Source organism: Seriola aureovittata, chromosome 3 (assembly GCF_021018895.1).
Source record: "Seriola aureovittata isolate HTS-2021-v1 ecotype China chromosome 3, ASM2101889v1, whole genome shotgun sequence".
Classification (NCBI taxonomy): domain Eukaryota; kingdom Metazoa; phylum Chordata; class Actinopteri; order Carangiformes; family Carangidae; genus Seriola; species Seriola aureovittata.
Window position 1 is genome coordinate 24218037 of NC_079366.1, and position 18440 is coordinate 24236476.

The following is an 18440-nucleotide window of genomic DNA, read 5'->3' on the forward strand; positions in this document are numbered from 1 at the left end:
AATAAAACTTAGATGTATAGTAGGGGTCAGTAGGGGCCCAACAACAAATCTTTGCCCTGGGGCCCCCTGGGAGGTTCATCCAGCCATGATGCAAATCAAACCAGGTGATTACTGTAGCCTTATATTTCATGGACAGATATTAAAGAGTTATCAATTTTGAAAGTGAATATTTCCCCTAAATGTATGTGTAGTTTTAAGTGTCCATGTCCTTTGTTCACAATTTCTGCTGCATGTAGGAAATAAGGTTTGACACAAGACACATAATCCTGCCATACTACTGTATTCCATCTTTCAAAAAAGAAAGACAAGATTTAATATTACTTAACAATATGTTAAAAGTAGCCAGTTTGGCTTCAGTGTTAATACAATATACACTCTATAACAGATTGATAGTGTGAGTATTGTTCTTTTTCAATTTCATTCTGAAAGTATTCTGATACAAGCTGGCTACAGGTCAAAAATCAAGAAAACAAAAACTGTAACTGGTACACTTTTACTCAACAGTTTGTTAAACAGAACTTAAAAACCAAAAAAGAACATTGTCAAGTATTACGCCTTCCTCCTTTCTGTGAAATAGGGTGGTGGTGGTGGTGGTGGTGGTGGTGAGGGGGGGTGGGGGGTGGGGGGAATCAGGGAGTGGAAACCAGCTGACCAAGCCCATTCCCTTGTCAATCATGTGGATGAGATGCCGTGCTAGGAACGGGAAACAATGGGATAGTAAGCCACAATATCTCAAATACAGCTTTTAATTCATTACATTTCTCATATTTTTGTAGTTTCCATTGTCTCTTTTTTTTGGAAGGAAACCATCCAGACATAGTAAGCATCTTTTGACTACAGGTAAGCCAGAATAAGAAAATAATTTCAGACCATGGCTTGTTCAGTCAAGAGAAATGCCCAACTCAGACTAGAAGCACACAAGCACGCAAGGAAAATTAATCAGATGTAAAGTAGCATTTTTGTGATTCTTTTTGTGTCATTTCATTTCATTTTTGTTTTAGTTCTGCGGGTGGATCAGTCCAGATGGGTCTGTGTTGGAACCACACAGCGACAAGAACAAAGCAAGGCAGCGTGGGTGTGATTTGGGCACAGCAGGAGAGAAGTTCTGGGAGGACAACAGTTGGGTGGAGGAAAAGGGATGGGTCTGGGTGGGGAACGTGTGGGTTGGTATAGCTGTTAAGGTACTGATTGTGTCCTGACAGTCACTCACTAACACCCTCAATGTGCAGCAAACGTAGCTTTCTTCAAACTGAAGTTTGACCAGTTGATGGAAAGTCGTTGACGGGTCTGTCGAGCAGAATCCAAGCAAAACCTGAGGAGACATTACAAAAAAAAAAAAACACCTTAATTTAAAATAGCAAGGATACCCTGTGGAGTTTTCATGTCAACCAAACACGTTTACCTTTTGCGTTTTCCTGAGGCCTACAAAATATGCTGAATGCATTTCTTTTCCTACACAAGATATGTTTATAGGGAAGTAAAGAGTTTTGATTATTTAAAACCTGCATAGTTTACATCCATGTTTGCTTCCAAGGAGACAACTTCTTCCTTGCCTTTGCTGACATGTGTTTCATTACTATCCAACTGTCAGCAGAAGAGCGTAAACTGTTCTTGTGCACAGACATTTTTGAGCACTAAAACACTAAGCACTGAAACAAACAGGGACTTGCATGAGAAACTCCATAGCACCACTAGTGGGCAAACACTCTACAAGAGATTTCAAAAATATCCCATAGTAAAAGTTGGTAACTTTAATACACATACCTTTTGAAATATTCCACCTCCCTCTCTGTTTCATCCATTTCAGTGCTGTCCAGGTCAATGTCTTTGGGCAAGAATACATCATCTAAAACAAAATAAAATACATGCATGGTAACAGCTTAGGTCTTATGTGTTAACAACTTTTTTTTGTTGTTGTTTGTGGCCTCACCACCACTACCACACTTGTCACAACACAGGGCCGTAAGAGTGCAAATTCAACACGAATATATGTGAGAAAGTTGATCTACATTAAGTAACTTCTCATACTCCCTGGTCAAAGCAGTGAGAGCAAATGGGAGCAGCAATCTGCACCCTGCACACATTGAATAACCATGCTGTAACGCAGTGGTTGTATCACAGAATACCCGAGAGACAAGTGAGGAAATAGATGTTGGTGTAATGTAGACAAGTAAAGCTGTCCCTGGTCAGTGTGTTCTGTTTAGGACAGTTCATATTTCCCTCACCTAGCATGATATCTGTTGTATCAGAAAGCTGGTCAGGAGAGAGATTAAGACAAAACCATTATGGTTAACACACATATGAATCTTCTAATTTTGAATCTTGATAATACCAACCTATTGAACTGTTCATCTTGTCCCCCTTCTTCTTCTTGTTCTTCTTGGTCTTGCCTTTGGGCTGTGGGGACTCTGCACTGGGAGGTTTACCATTTTGCTGGGTCTGCTCAGACTGGGGGGCCGGAGGGGGAGACGGGGAGGGGTTTGACACAGGTGGACTTCTCCTGTCTTCCTTTATTTGGGTCAGGGGTTGTTGTTGCTGCTGCTGCTGCCTTTTTCCACTGGCACTTCTGTTGTTACTCCTGTCCTCTCTCCTCGGTTCAGTGGTTGGGAGAGGAACTAGAGCCTCAGCAGGCCTGATCTGTGGTGCTTTGGTGTCTGTTGTAGTGGTGGGGGGGGTGCCGTTAGTGAGCTTTGCAGTCACATCTGAGCTCTTGGGTAACTCGGGGGCTTTCTTTACTGCAGCCTCACAAGTGGCCACCTTCGCAGACTGTTTGGCCTTAACTTTACTGTTGACCTCGAGGTGAGATGTAGAAGTGCCATTGTGGAGGCTGGCTGGAGAGTTTGGGATGTTGGTCTCAGCAGAAAACCCCTTGTCACTGGTGCGTTTTGGGCTGTGCTGTGTGTTGGGCTGGGGTACGGGGTCAAATCTTGGTTCCCTCTGGTCGGGGAGGCGGATGAGGGTTTGAAGCAGCTGTGACTTTCCATTCTGAAGATTATCTAGGACGTTCTGAGCTGTCTGTTTAAGGGGTTGTGGGTTGTTTTGAGGGGGTGCGGTGTTTTCCTTTGCTTTCTCTTTCTTTTTCTTCTTGGCAGCACGATGTTGCTGCAGCTCCTGCAACCGGAGCAGTTCCTTTTGAAGCGCCGCCTCTTCCTCTTCCTGCCGCCGCTGCTGCTCCTCCAACAGCAGCTGCTCCTCCCTTTCACGGGCCTCTGCCTCCAGACGGGCTTTCTCCTCCATCTGAAGCACATAGAGACGCACACTTTCAGCATTACTACAACTTAAACCAAAATTATATACTAGCAGAGTTACACATATATAGATGGATCATGGTTATAGACCAGAGGTTATTGTGACATTTCTAAGAAGACCTCTGAAGTTATTGGGACTTTCACCTTCTTTTGTTTATGCCTGGCCCGTTTGGCTGCCTTAGAACTGGAGGCAGGTTTACTGTCAGCACTGTTGATGAACTGCAACAGGTCCTCCACCCGCCTGTGGTCCTCCACCCCTCCATCTCGTTCTATCACTGGTTGCTGCTCCTCACGTTTCGGCTGCTCCTCCTTACGTTTTGTCAGGCGCAACCGCAGCTTCTCCCGCATCTCTGCATAGTTTCGACTGGTAGGAGCAGCTGGAGGCTGAAACAGGAAGAGATGCAAACAATAAGGAGACTAACTAGTACTTGTAATTTGTATCTGCCAGAAAACGATGCTAATTTTAGGTTAACATGTTGATTTCACTTAATAATAAATGCGTCTTACCCCTCCGTGTCCAAAGAACTCGCAGTAGCAGCAGTCACAGTACTTTCCTTCTTTCTGGTTGGTGGAGGTGGAGGTGGAAGAGCTATGCTCGGAACAACTGTCCTCGTCCTGACTCTCCTCTCCGTCGTACGGCTGGTGCTCGTACGCCCCATTCCCCTCACAGCGATGGCCCTCACAGTCAGGATCACTGAAAAGATTGATACTTAGAACTACTTTTTCATCACAGACAACAAAATCACCCTTACCACCAATCAACCTCAGTCATTAATATTAGGTTTCATTAATGGCTTACCTGCAGACACTGGGTGGGGCACTGACGGGACCATCTGTTGAGGAGGCTGGAGGCTCTGCAGGCGGGAGACACAAACCCTGATGGGCTTCTACAAAGTCTGGGGCGGGAGCGGCCATCTTTGGGAAGGGTTGTGATCCCATAGTGGGAAGGTGTGTGGTGGGTGCTGGGGGCAGGGCAGGGCCCGAGAGCGGAGGGAGGGAGGTCAATCCTGTGGAGCCGTTTCTAGGGGCAACTGGGGCAGGCTGCCTATGGTCCTCTTTACCTAGATTGTGAAATACATCGTCTAGAGGAGACAAAGATGCACCGGATGAGACCATTGCTCTTAAGCCAAAAACAATTTTGTTACAACACATGGTCACATACAGACCTTCCATAAAATGAAACAAGAAATCAAGCAATATCAGATAATTAACTAGGATTCATGTTTTAATATAAGAAAGGAAGATTCCTTTAAAGTTGAAATGAAATTAAAAAAATTCTAAAAAAAAAAAAAAAAAAAAAAAGTATGATTTTGAGTTTTATTAACTTTTCTTTGATGATCGTGCCCCCTACATTAGTGTTAACATTAGCAAGCTAGGCTATCTGACTTGTACTTGCAGCCTAGATTGCTTGCTTGCCAAGCTAACTAGGAGGTGTTTAATGTTGTAATGGGACAGACGTCCTAAACCATCAACTGTGCATAACCAACATTACGCTAGACATGTAGAAAAAGGTGGTGGCGGTGAGGTCATGTATCAGTGTTAGCGGCTACGCAGGGCTCTGCCATGTTCCACTCAGCAGTGTTGAAAGCCGGTCTCCTGGCAATGCTCGCCCTCAAATGTCACTCAACTGCTGCCAGGAGAAACACCCACCCAGAGTCTTAGACACTGTTTCCACTTTTTTTTTTATATATATATATGGAAAATTATGCACAAGAGCTGCAGGGTCACTTTATAACTCCTTAACATAAAGTGAGAAGAATTCAACTTTCAATTTGACTTAAAAGCAGGTCCATGAATGATGATGCCGTCTTCCTGTATTTCTTGCTTGATGTTGTCAGTTACTTCTGTGTTTAGCTTCCTGTGATTTTTCATTTAACGGTACTATTGATATAAAGTGGGCACAACAACTGCTCAATATTTTTACGGTATTCTGTGTGCACTAATTCATTTCATTGTCTTACAATGTAATTATTATTAATTAAAAAAAAAAAATTTATTGACATTTTGATTGGTTATTGATTTTTCCTTTTCACTTCTGATTTTGTTTTATTGATTTATTACCATTTCATTAAATGACTGGGAATTCATCATTTATTGAAAAACTACTGCCACAGAAAAACTGAATGTTTATCCTGCTGAAGTCTAGGAGAGGCTGTTAATAAAAAGGCAAGCAAGAGAAGTCATCATGTCCTTCTCCCAGTGAAAATTCATTCTTCAACTCAGTTTGCAAAAACATTTTCCTTAGTTGGTTTAACACACTCAAGTAATCTCTCTGGTTTTCTAAGAGGCCCATTGGTTAATCCTAAAAAAGGCCCATCATCTATACAAACCTAACCACTGCTCCTACCCTCCTATATTACCTAAAGAGTTGGGTCTTTTAGATGCTAGGTGGATGGGTGGGTTATTACTTGACTGGACAGTGGTGGCAGTGCAGGACACAGAGGACGTGGAGGCGGAGGTGGCCATCACTACTCGGTTGGTCTCCATGAAGGCATCCTGGAAATTGTAGAGACACTTCTTCTTGGCACCACTCTTCTTCTGCTCTTTGGCTTCTGAAGAGGAGCATGATGACGACGATGATGATGAAGAAGACGATGACAATGATGAGGAAGAGGAAGGGGGTAAAGGGGTGGGCAGTGATGGGTGTTCCCCTTGCGGGCTGATGGATGATGTTGGAGGGAGAGGGACATCAGCGAGGGGTGGTCCAAGCATGTCACCTGTTGATGAACAACAAATGTGGGGGACGGCATGATTTAAACAGGTTTTGAGACTTTAAAAATGTTTTTTTTTTTTTTATCTCAGCTCAGTTTTTGGACATTTCTTTTATGTGTGAGTGACTCACCTGGCAGGGACTCGGGCAACAGCACAGATGGATTCCAGCTTTTCATCACAGCAGCATCCCACAGATTCTCAAACTTGAGTGAGAGGCACTGCAGTGAGCTGTTCCAGTCACCTGTTCCCCCTGCACTGCCAAAGCAGTTCTGGTAGACATGCTCTGGTAGTGATGGGCTAAAGGCAGGCTGCTTGGCTGCTGAGTGGTTTGATGTTGGGTTTGGGGGCAGAGGCTTTAGAATAAAAAGAAGAGAAATGTTATAAAATAAATCAGCTTGGGTTTATGAGATCAAGAGATTGGAGCTGGCATACACTTCAGTTTTGGATTGCTTTCAATTTGTCTTAAATTGGGGTAGGTCTGACCCCTTGTGGCAGACAAGTAAAATGACAGTGAAACTAAGTGAAACTAGATACAACTAAGCTTAGTATTGTTCCTGGAACCTTAAAAAAACCCCAGTGATAAGGAAATGAATCAATTTTCCCTTACAGAAACTCTCGTATCTCTAATTTTATACATTGTACAAAGAAAGTAATTCATATCAACATCTAGCCTCATGGGTGTACGGGCTCATGAATTATCCTCACCTTGCTGTGTGTGAGAGGAGGACTGGGTGGGTAGAGTGTGGGGTGCAGTAGGGGCCGGGAGAAGTTGTGTAGGGGCAGGTGGCCGTGGATGTGGGGGTAGAGGTGGAGGGCAGGGTGGGCAGGGGGAGTCTTGCTGTCAGTGAAGAACTGGTGTCCAACAGCAGGGGGAGGTGCAGCGTGGAGCCGACTAGGGGGCAGGCATGTGGCAAGGCCGAGGGTGGAGGAGCTGGGGTCCTGGTTGCATACGTGGCACTCGCAGGCATGCTGGACCTGTTCTACCTGAGAGCGGTAACACAAATTCACAACATAGTGTCTGCTTTTACTCTGGAGTGTGTGTTCCCCAATATGAGACAACATCCCTTACATGTAAAACAAAAAAAGACAATTTTGTCTTATATGCTGTCAAGTGGATTTGAAAGAATTAATTGATTGATGGAAAATTAAATGGATAACAATTTTGATCATCAAAAAATGCCAAATATTCTCTGGTTCCAGCTTCTCCAATGTGTGGATTTGTTAACCAACTACTTATTTTCCATTTACCAAAAGAAGTCAAACTTCTCCAGTTAAATTGTCCAAACACAAGCAGCATCAGAACTTTTCCTCAATAAAGCATCTCTAAATGAGAAAGTTAAGAAGATTAAGATTATGATTCTGGGGAAACATTTGATGTCTGCTTTCTGTACTAACAGGATTTGCCTATCAGTGCTGTGAACAGATTTTGGTCAGTACGAAATAAAGTATTACGAGGTAAGTACTAACTGTGTATGTGCAACATGTTCATTCACAACATTCCCAGGAAATGATGAACTGCACAAGAAAGTGTGGGAATACCTGTTGGTGATTGTAAGCGGGTGGAGGACTGTTGGTCTTCCCTGAGGAAAGCTCCTCCTGCTGCCCTGGGGGCTCCCCACTGACTTCACCATCAGCTTCCTCCTCGTCACCCTCTGATGAACTACTGCTGCTGGTAATGTGAGGAGACTGAGACAAAAGTATGTAAAACAGAGAATTAGGAAATGTAATGAATTGGAATGACAATGAACCATGAATTAGCAAATAGTTCACAGAATATTTACCGAACTGCCGGTAACCCACTCATAATGAATATTGGTTTCATCATCCAGAAACTCGGCAGGGAAATTCACAACTACTCTTGGGCATTTTTTTTTAAGTAACATCACAATACAGAACTCACCCCTGCCTTTAGTGCCACGTTTTCCCCTTCCCCATTGATGTCACTGTGGAGACCGTTCACAGCAGCAGTCACAACACTGCTCTCCTCATAACCAGTCATAGGGTAGATGTCCCCAAACTTACTGGACAACGGAGGCACTTCATCATCATCACTAATACTAAAACGAGAGAAAAATGAGTAGTCAGGTTAGGGGAAAATGAGAGAGGGGAAATTTATTGTTTTTCAGCAGACGTGTGCAATTATGATGATACATAATACTAAACTGTGTATGAAGGTTTTCTGGTTGGGACAGTGACGGGCTGACTTACAAAGTGTTGGTATCCCCTTCAGGAAGAATGAGCCTTGGATGTTGCTGAATGGTGATGGGAGAACTGGAGTTGGAGCCAGATGCTGAACTGCCAGAGGAGAGGCTGGGAGGGTGAACCTCAGCCAAGTAGTCCCGGGGAGGTTCCCCTTGCAGAGGGAGCTTGATGTGGAGGTCCTCTGCGATGGGAGAGTCCATGATGCCACAGGTCAGGATGTGCGAGAGACTACAGTCATCACATGTGCACCTGTTGGATGGGTTGGGTGATGAGGACAAAGTTAATATTACAATAATCATCACAGCAATGTCAGTTAGTAGTATACAAATTCACACTGTATAAACTTTCATTCATTCACATTTCATTATGTTAACTTTTTGTTTTGTTAATATACAATTGTATGGAGAGAAAATAATGGATTTATTGCAAAGACCCAAATGTGGGAAAAAAGGGGAAGAGTTAGTCCATTTTAATATGAATGACAAATCCAACCATACATGTCGAACAACAACGCCTGTTTCATAATCTCATCCTTAAGGTCACTCGTTAGTTGAAAGGAAGGAACATATATTTTAAAATGGGGTCAATTCCCTGACAACTCACAGGTGAGGGATGAAATCTTTCAGAAACTGAAAAACATTTCACACAAAATGATCATAACAATGAATTTCCTCTCTTGTTAATAAAGCTAGTATCAATTACGTTTGAGAGTATTTTTTTCTCTAAGCAGGTGATAAAGTAAACAAAGAAGATCCTGAGGAAGATCCCATGTGCCAAAATATCAAGACGGTTTTGTACTTTGTTGCCAGTCTATTACAGATCTCGATTACTTCTTGGGCTAGCTGCTAGCAATTCTTGATTTCACTCAACCACACCCCAGTTTGCAAAGAGCACCTGACTCCAGGGGCCATACTTGCAGTGTTTACCTTGTAGTTGAGTCAGATTTAGGTCAGATCATGTTAGCTCCAGACCACTTCCTCTAAAGGGTCCTGGTATGGTTGTGAAATCAAGTCTGATCCAACTTAAATGAGCAACAGCTGACCTCAGGCCAGATAATGACACAACAGCTGATCCTCAAAACTCACCTTCTTCGATAATTGCAGTTGGGACAGTCTGGAATACTCAGACGAGATGAGAGCATCCTCATAGTGTCTGTGAAGTTGTTATCTCCGCTTGGGGACTTCTTACTGTTGGGTAACTATAAATAGAACAAAATAAAAAGCTGCTCTGAAGCAGAGAAATGTACATTTAACTCAGCCGTGGTAGCTGCATTTTCTCATAATGTACCTGTTCTTCTATAAATCTCCTCTGCTTAAAGAACTCCCAGTCTTCCTTCAGCATTCGCTGCTTAGTCTTCAAAGTCTGAAAATGGGCAGATAATGAAAGGAACATGAAAGGAACTTCCGCAAACTAAAAATGGAAAAACTGTATGGCAGAGTTTAGATATAACTTGAAAATCCCTTACGTTTTTGCTAATCAAGGACTTGTGTGGCTCTGTTCTTTGGTTGGTGAGACTCTGACCTTCCACCTTGAAAAGCAGCTGCAAAAGAGTCATAATCTTGGACCTTTAATTGCTGCATCTTTATCAAGAACCACCTTTTAATAAAAGTAACATTATTCTCTGTACCAAATGTATCATCTGGAATGTTGCGTACCTGTTCGTCTACATAGTCATCAATCCTCTTCTCACACTCCTGCCATTCAGCAGCCACTGACGCCATCTCCTGTTGTAGCTGCTGGTAGCTCTCTAACAAGGTCCTATACATGTCTTCATTGTATGAATCGTGGGAGGCTGTGCCGTGTCTGAAAAAAGGGCGATTAAAAATAAGCCAAAAGTCCAGTAGACACTTGCTGAATGGCACAGGAAAGGATTAGTTTAAGTGTGATTTGGGTCTGTAATAGCACAGAAATCCTAAGGATGAATGTGTCAGTCAAGGTAATGTCTATGTCTTACTTCAGCTGTGCGACCAGTGCAGGTAAACTGCTGTGCAAGATCGGTTCAGAGAACACCAGATTCTCAAAAAGGTGCTTGTTGTGCAGCTCCCATGTCACCTGGAACTTCTGAAGGTGCTCATTCTCCTGAGGGAAAAAAGGTTTGGATTACAGTCAAAACAATGACAGTAACAAAGGTTATGCATGTAATGGATATCTCAAACATAGTAATCTATGTGACAGTATATTTTCCCTTGGTTCAGTTTCAATGCCCTTTTCATTCTTCAGAGGGTAAAAAAAAAACCATAGCATTTGATGCCACCTACAGGACACTAACACACCACCTCTGGCAGCAGAGAAGGACAAACTGACCAGGGTGAGTAGGAAGCTGCTGATGGTGCGTGCAGCTTGACAGAGGGCACTGTACTCCTCCAGCAGCAGGGAGATGAACTGGTGGGCCTGAGGAGGTCCCTGGGCTGCAGCCACGGTCCCCGATTGTCCCACAGTCTTGGAGCCTGCTGAGAGGTGCTTCAGTAGCCGCACCTTCATTTCCAAGACATATTCACGAGCTTGCTGCTCCAGCCGTTGATATAGCTGGTAGGGGTCCTTCTCACAGAGCCTATTGGTGGAAAATAAAGCAATCAATCTTAAAAAAAATTCTTAATCTTAAAATTTGGACTGAATAAGTGGGTGTAAATGAACAGTCCAGCCAAAACAACTTTCGGAAATGCCACACATTGATGTTCCAACTGAATTAAACGGGTTTTCTCACCTTCATCTCCCCTTTGTCTACAGTTTAAAATGTTCGCTCAGTGAGTCATGGAATGGCCATGAAACATATTGTTTCAACAGGAAATATGCCATATAAAAAGGAAGTAAAGATTAAATTTTATGGAGCTTTCAACCTGGCCAATTACAGTAAAGAAGGAAGTAGTGTCAGTTTGGTGACATCACTGCTTTCGTAGACTTTCAGGCCTCTGATTGTTTTTACAGACTTGTTTCCTGCATCCTCAGAGGCTTCTGCAGTTCAATAGAGACCCCTAGTGGACACATACCCCAAAAGATAGAAATGAGGCAAAGCTGTGTTTGTTTTTATACCTGTCCACCAGCTCCTTCATTCCCTCCTTGTCTCTCTCTAAGGGCTGGTCATGGTCATCTGCTAGTGGTGTTCCTGTCTGACGGTAGATGCAGCGCACCAGGTAGCGAACCTCCGACCAGTGGTTTTGCAGCTGCTGCGACTCCCTCTCTGACTCAGCAGAGATCTCCCTGTAAGTCAGGACATGAATTTTTGAAGATTTCATTAACACACACATACACGAAAGAATTAAACTTACTCAACAGAATCTAAATTTACTTCAAGGATAATCAATCTGAACTGACCGTCTCTCGTTGCAGGCTTCACAGCTGCACACTGTATCAGCAGGCATTGGTGCGGTAAGGTCTGGGGCAGGGAGCATGGGTAGTGTAGGCGCAGCAGTGGTCAGTCTGTCCCCTGTGGCTGCCTCCTGGCCCAGGTTTCCATTACCCACAGGCATGTGCAAAAGGAAGTCCTGGCTCTGTGTGAAATATCAAAAACAGCAGTCTGAGATACAAAACAATCTTCAGTTTCCTAAAGATACAAGTGAGCAAAGCTTTAAAGAAACGTATAAATGGCCGTGTTGTTTTTCCAAAACATGCTGCGACAGCAGACCATATGACCAGCACACACCAGGCGTGTCAACAGCAGTATACAGAAAGCCCAAAATAAAGCATATATTGTGAATGAAGATCGACTGTCACAGCTTCATCTTGTCATCCTTTGCTCTATATGTCGATTAGACATGAAACGGTATAGAAATTTAGTATCCCGATTATAGTTACCAAAAATGATCACAGTTATGAGTATTATCACAATATTGTTAAAATGCGCTGAAAATGTTCAAAAAGTAATACAACACAACCTGAAATCATTTCACCAAGTGAATGCATTTAAACATTAAAATAATAACATGTCCAACACATCTATGTCATAAGGGACCAGTAGCAGGAGTGGGTTTGCCTGCTGCATGCCTACTCCGTAAACAAGGGAATAGCAAATTTATAAAATTTTTTGTGCTGTGATGTCTTTCACAGCACAGACACTGTAGACACACGTCACCTGTCAAGTGTGGTGCTGTTTAACCAGAAACACCGCGGCTACAAATGTAGTCAATCGCTTTTTTTTTTTAAAGCATTTTTTTGGGGGCTTTTGTGCCTTTATTGGACAGGATAGTAGAAAGAGACAGGAAATAGGGAGGCAGAGAGAGGGGGAATGACATGCAGTAAAGGGCTGTCCCATGCGGGATTCGAACCGGGGCCTGCTGCAGCGAGGACTGTAGCCTCTACATATGGGGCGCCTGCTCAACGCCCCTCAATCGCTTTCTTTTTTAACGGGTTCACTCCGCTTATACCCGCTAACTTTGGTGTAAAAAGTTTTTAGAAGCCTGAAAAATCTCCGGAGCAGCGCTGTTGCTGCTTTCCACCATGTTTTCACTGACACATAAACACACGTTGCTTGCCGCGCATGCGTCTGGGAGACTGATGCTGGTCCATGCCTTACAGAACCTAACGTGGGTCAAATTAACCACAGTAATTAACCATGGTAATCGACCACGCTTATAGTGATAATTAAAATTTGAACGGTAATACTAACCGCCTAGCACGTCTACCGTGATATAGCGTGAAACCGGTAATGTTTCATCTCTGATGTAGATTCTGTCAGAATCTATATATAGAGCAATTTCTACGTTTTGTTTACCAGAGTCAGCATTAACAAACTTTGCCAACCTCAATGACTCAAAGACAGAAGCCTCAGTGGTTTCTAATCACTGGTAGGCTACTAGACCTATGCTATAATTATGTGCCATTTGCCTGTTAATGCAAACTTTCTGCAGCTGCTTCACAGTGAAAGATTTCCAGTGGTTTGGCTTGTTTACTACAGGACCGTGTTATTGTGAGTCAGCACAGTGCCCTCCCTTTTGTAAGGATGCAATGGAACAATACATTTAGGAGGAAACCAAACCCAAGCTCAACAGCCAAGCCTCACACACCCACAACCAAGGAAACATAAACCCCCCATAGACCTGATAAACCTTAATGTAAAGCCTGATCAATAAGATGTGAACAAGTTTGTGAATGTAACATTTACAACTACTTGAAGTCTTGAAGAAGGATTTGAGTTATGCTGCTTTGGTTAGTTTAAAGTATTCACTAGCACATGTACATTTCTTGCAACAAATAACTCATTGTCCTACTCATTACGTTTCACTCTTGATCAAACCAGACATGAAAAAAAAACAATTTGTAATAAAAGAAAATAAAAGTCAAACGTTGTTAATAGTCAATACCCATATTAATTACAACCAATAATCCCACCCTAAAGCACAATCCAGTAGAAGAAAAGTGACTTTGTATTCCAGCTAAAAAAATGCTGTGTTGAATCACAAGATTTTTCCACTGCTAAATTAGTGTTATCCTTACAAAGACACAAGATGAGTGCATCCGACGGGCTGTCCAACATAAAAAAGCTTTTTATATGCGGTATTAACCTAAGAGATAATAACATCTATACAGCATAGGTCTAAGAAAATATTTCCTCTGATGAAATCCAAGAAGTACAAAATATAAAGATTTTGTATGTATGATGATTATGATGATTGTCTCTATGTATGCATTTGTATTACATTGTATTGAAAGTGTTTGTCTACTGCAGTGCTCCTTGTCCCAGGTACTTGATAGTATTTGCATATTTGACTTAGATACCATCATTTAGCCATAGTTCAACCAAGCCAATTTTGATGACGTCCATTATTACATTCTTTTTACAGCAACAGCTGCTACATGTGACTGCTGCATCTGTTTTAACCTTTCTGGCAAAGAACCAGAGGTGCCAAGAGAACAGAAGAGTTACACCATCCACTGGCAGACTAACAGCCACAGCTGTGTTAAACTGCAGAAATGTGGCATCAGTAATCATGCAGAGAACCATAGGACTTACAGTCCTTTCACTGCAGCCACAAACATTTTTTCACTTCAACACTCTTCTATAAAGAGTTCTAAATGCTTTATCCCCAGGTGACTTACCCCCAATGACTGCTCCAGAGCAGTGTGTCGATCCTCCTTCTCTACTGTGCGCCTGCAGTCAGAGCACACCCACAAAGGCAGCTGGAGGGCACTGGGTGTCTTGGCGGGCTGTGCTGTACCATTCTGGCCAGAGATCCCTGCCTCTGAAGGCACGGCACTGTCTTTACGCTCACATCGGCATAAGAGGCAGCGATCACCGGCCGTGTAGGGCGCCCGCTGGTTCAAGCCAAACGTGAATGGGGTCTTTGGTGGATGTGTTAGCAGGGGGAAGTAGAGAAAGAAAATATACCATAAGGTATGCAGCCACTTCAGCAATTGCTAAAAGTTACAATGCAATTACTGTTCATAAAAACATAATATAAACAAACAATTTACTTTGAGAGGTATTTTAAAATATAAATGTAAATAAATATAAAAGATATTTCATAATTTAAAAATGTCTACACAGTGGCTCATTTCAGTTATTTGTTGAGGGAAAAATTATGCACATCAAGCTATGTTAGTCAATATGATTTGTAACGCCAATTATTTTCTTTAAAAAGCAAAGTGCAAGATTTGGTTTATTATTTTTTGATGAGAATTTAGGTTTGATTGACCGTGGCACCAAGGTTGATCAGTATCTGTAATATATTAAGCCAGATCACATTATTATTTGAAACCCATTGCACTCTGGGTGCTCTGTTTGTTTAAACCACCTTACTGCACTCTATTCAGATGCTGCAAATTCTCACCTAATGCACAGCCCTCTGTGAGTGAACCACAGCGTGGCACAAACACATAATTAGCAGCCAGACGTTTCAATTCATGATAGCCATATTGACAGTGTGTGTCTGTGAGCAATATGGTTTTAGGGTTGAAAAAAAAAAAAAAAAGGTTGATTTTCATTCATTTCAGCAAAATTTTACAGGTGTGCCAATAGTTCCCAGGAAATTCTGAATCTTTGGTTGCTGTGGGTTTTTCTCAAAATCAACCATTCCTCCAGCAGTGGTATTTTGTGACCAAAAGGCAGATCCATTCTGATACCAAAAAAGTAGTACCTGATAATGTTTCATACATTTCTACTTTCAATTTATTACAACAATGTATTTAAAAAAAATATATATATATAATCTTAGTAATCAAACAATTTTTCACTGATTCACGTGGAGCCTTTTTAGCAACATAACAAGTATTGTTTATACTATAACAACTACATCAGGGTGTAGTGACAAAAATATAAGGCAACTCAGGTTAATAGCCACATGATATATTCTGAACAAGCCTGAGGTGAATTATTTGATTCACCATGTGGGCTTAGTACAATGTCTTATTCTGAACACGCACGCACGCGCACGCACGCAGGCAGGCGCACACACACACACACACACACACACACACACACACACACACACAACCCTATTACTTACTTAGTAAAGTGTAAACATGACAGCATATCTGAACATGCTCAATTATGTGTATGTTGAAACGTCTGTACTTGTGACTCGTCAAACAGAGTGATTTAATTTGGAAAAAAACATTATGATTCATGTAGCCTTAGTTTATGACACAGATCTTAGTGGAATATGGTTATATTCTGATATAATTTTATCACCAATCGTTCAGATGCTGTGATTCAAAGTTTAGCTGCTTTTCTATATTTATGACTATTAATGTCCCTGCCCAGAATAATTGCATTAGTATAAAGTTTTGCTTATGTTAAATCTTCCCTTAAAGGAAAAGTTTTGATGACTGTCAGTTAAAATTTGCCTGAATGCTAACAGACAGCTGCTTCTGAGTGATCAACACTGTAACACTGTTGTAAGGAAAACAAAAAGTGCTGCCAAGACTGAAATTTGTGTTATAATTGATCGCTGAGACATCTTGTAGTGTGCTTCTCCTTCTAGTGTACCTAAAGATTCGGCATGATGTACATTGTCTTCGGCAAAATGAGCATGACTTTGGAAGAAAATTCAACAGTGTCTTTAAATGGACTTCTGAAACACCTAATGTGAATTTACCTGTAGGACTCCGGAGAAGTCAGCGTTCACTGGTCCTTCTGTAAACTGCGGTGTAACACTGTTGTTCACGTTGACCTGAGAGACAAAAACAAATTGATGTTAACACAGAATTGACCAATTGGTTATGTGCTGGATTAATTACAATTACTAAAAGATATATATATATATATATATATATTAGGACAGGGAGAGTCAATCACCTGTAAAGATTTCTGATTTAATTTTGGATCTACTGCTGATTAACATGGTGAGCGTGTCAAGTAGAGTTCTGTATGTTTTGATGTGTGTGTGGTGCACATGCAAGGTACAAAACTGATAAGCAGTAAAGTCCGGCCTGTACATTCCTACAGTGCGAGACAGGTAGACTACTATGCAAACATTGTGTCTATGATTCATGATTGGACATTTGAGAGTCAATTCACCCAATTACAAAAGAACACTTTCCCACCTGCCCCTAGTAGTACCTAGCCATGCAGACAGTTGAAATTTTGTTAGCTTTTTTGGTAATTGTAAATAATTGTAAAACTGACTGGTTAAAATTCATAACAGATCCTTTCATTCCCAACATTAAATACAATTTGGTAGTGGATGTACAGCTGAGACAAAACTAAAGTTAATGTCATGTTATCGGACAAACATTTGTATATTAGTTTAGGGTCAACAAATATCACAGTTTGGAATCATCTCTGTGAGCACACTTATCCAACTTTATATATCTTATTAAAAAGCATTTCTCAGAGTGTATAATTTTCTTATGATGAAGTGGAAGTAATTCTTCTGATATGCAAGATTTGTCTAGATGGAGCGGTCACAACATCCAAAGAATACATAGGCTACACATGTACATACATGCATTTGCTAGGTTAAAGACTTTTATATATTTATATAGTTTCAACAACACATCAATTATACACAAAAAAATATACAGACACCTTTCACCTCCATGCAGGAAGGCTACACACTTATAGGCTACATTTGTGATTTCGGTGATCCCAGAACCTAAGCAACTAACTTATAAATCGACAACTATGAGTTGAACCATTAAACATACATCAATTGCAAGGAAACTACCGAGCATCTCATGGTGTCAATGTAAGCTCTTGTTTTAGTGCCAACTTAAGGTATATAACTGAGCTAACTTGGATAACTGAAGTTTGACAGATTGTTCAGCCTAACAAGGAGCAGATATGACCAAGTTATAAACCTTTATAAACAAGAAAAAGTGGAAGGTCAGCTTGTAAAAACACATCGAGGCCCGGCGGGGCTGAAGTTGTTGGTAATCTCAACTGTTAGCACTAGCTAGCATTAGTGTTTATCTGTGTAACAGCAGCTTGGGGGCCAACCGTGTTGAACATAATGGTCCTACAGAATAATCTTACCTTGGTCAATGAAATCTCCTCCTACCTGGACTGTATTAGCTCAAAATAATGCTTCGTGGTGTTTAATTTGTTGTCGATTCAGCTACGATATCTTACTTAAGCTAACGGTAGTAGTCAGCGTTCGGCCAGGGCAAAAGCAGCCTAATGTTTACGGCATTTGTTACAACATAAGAATGGCTACATTAACTACATCACTAACTTATGCAGCTTGCTAGCTGGCAAGGTGCCCCACAAAGCACAGCAACCAGCATTAGCGATAATTAAGCCAGTTAATTTCTACCTACGTTGTATAGGTTAGTTAGCTAGCTGCCTTCCTCGCATCAGTATCGGGCCCAAATCAGATTTGTGTCGTTGATAACGCTGCTAGCTAGTCGCCCCCGTTTTGACATGCACCGGTTAACATTGTGTGACACGCTTACCTCTCCGTTTATGCCCGTGATGGACCCTATATTCCCGTTGCCTGTACTCCCAGGTGTTAAAAAGCTGACGACAGAGGCAGGTGTTGCTGGTCCCGCACAGCCTAGGGCCGTGGCAACCCCGGCCTTGCCACCGCTGGTGTTGCAGACAGCACTGCAGCTACTGCCACCGCCCCGCTTGTTCTTCCTGCGTTTAGCCCCTCGTTTAGCATCGGTGGGACTCATTTTTTCCACAAAAGAAGCGAGACAACTTGCCGTCCAGACTTGGCAGGGTCTCAAGTGGAATGCCTGGCGCAATCACTCGGGTATAAGTCCGGGGTAGCGATTTGGAGACTCCCAAAACGACAGACACTCAATTCCATCAAAGTGCAAGCCGACTTCATAGATTCCAATATGGCCTCTAGCTGGACTGCCTCAGCCAGACTTCAGCTTGCGTTGTAACGTGTGCGTCTC

At 42.0% G+C, this 18440-nt stretch overlaps 1 protein-coding gene across 3 annotated transcripts; it reads right to left on the reverse strand.

Moving 5' to 3' along the window:
* Nucleotides 1–264: 264 nt before the first annotated feature.
* Nucleotides 265–18383, reverse strand: fam193a (family with sequence similarity 193 member A). 3 transcript variants are annotated; one of them, XM_056372113.1, is made up of 24 exons: nucleotides 17991–18383; nucleotides 16193–16267; nucleotides 14196–14438; nucleotides 11475–11650; nucleotides 11193–11360; nucleotides 10467–10713; nucleotides 10117–10241; nucleotides 9818–9965; nucleotides 9628–9702; nucleotides 9450–9524; nucleotides 9248–9360; nucleotides 8169–8411; nucleotides 7861–8017; nucleotides 7500–7646; nucleotides 6666–6944; nucleotides 6091–6313; nucleotides 5609–5965; nucleotides 4048–4330; nucleotides 3756–3942; nucleotides 3393–3632; nucleotides 2337–3237; nucleotides 1765–1846; nucleotides 1211–1312; nucleotides 265–693 (listed from the first exon to the last, which is right to left on the reverse strand). In XM_056372113.1, exons 1-23 carry the CDS (start codon nucleotides 18210–18212, stop codon nucleotides 1219–1221), a joined length of 4860 nt encoding a protein of 1619 aa, XP_056228088.1. In that variant the 5' UTR covers nucleotides 18213–18383; the 3' UTR covers nucleotides 265–693; nucleotides 1211–1218. The 3 variants fall into 3 exon arrangements, with proteins under 3 accessions (XP_056228088.1, XP_056228089.1, XP_056228087.1); XM_056372114.1 differs by having other exon boundaries at nucleotides 265–1312; nucleotides 5657–5965; XM_056372112.1 differs by having other exon boundaries at nucleotides 265–1312.
* Nucleotides 18384–18440: the final 57 nt, after the last annotated feature.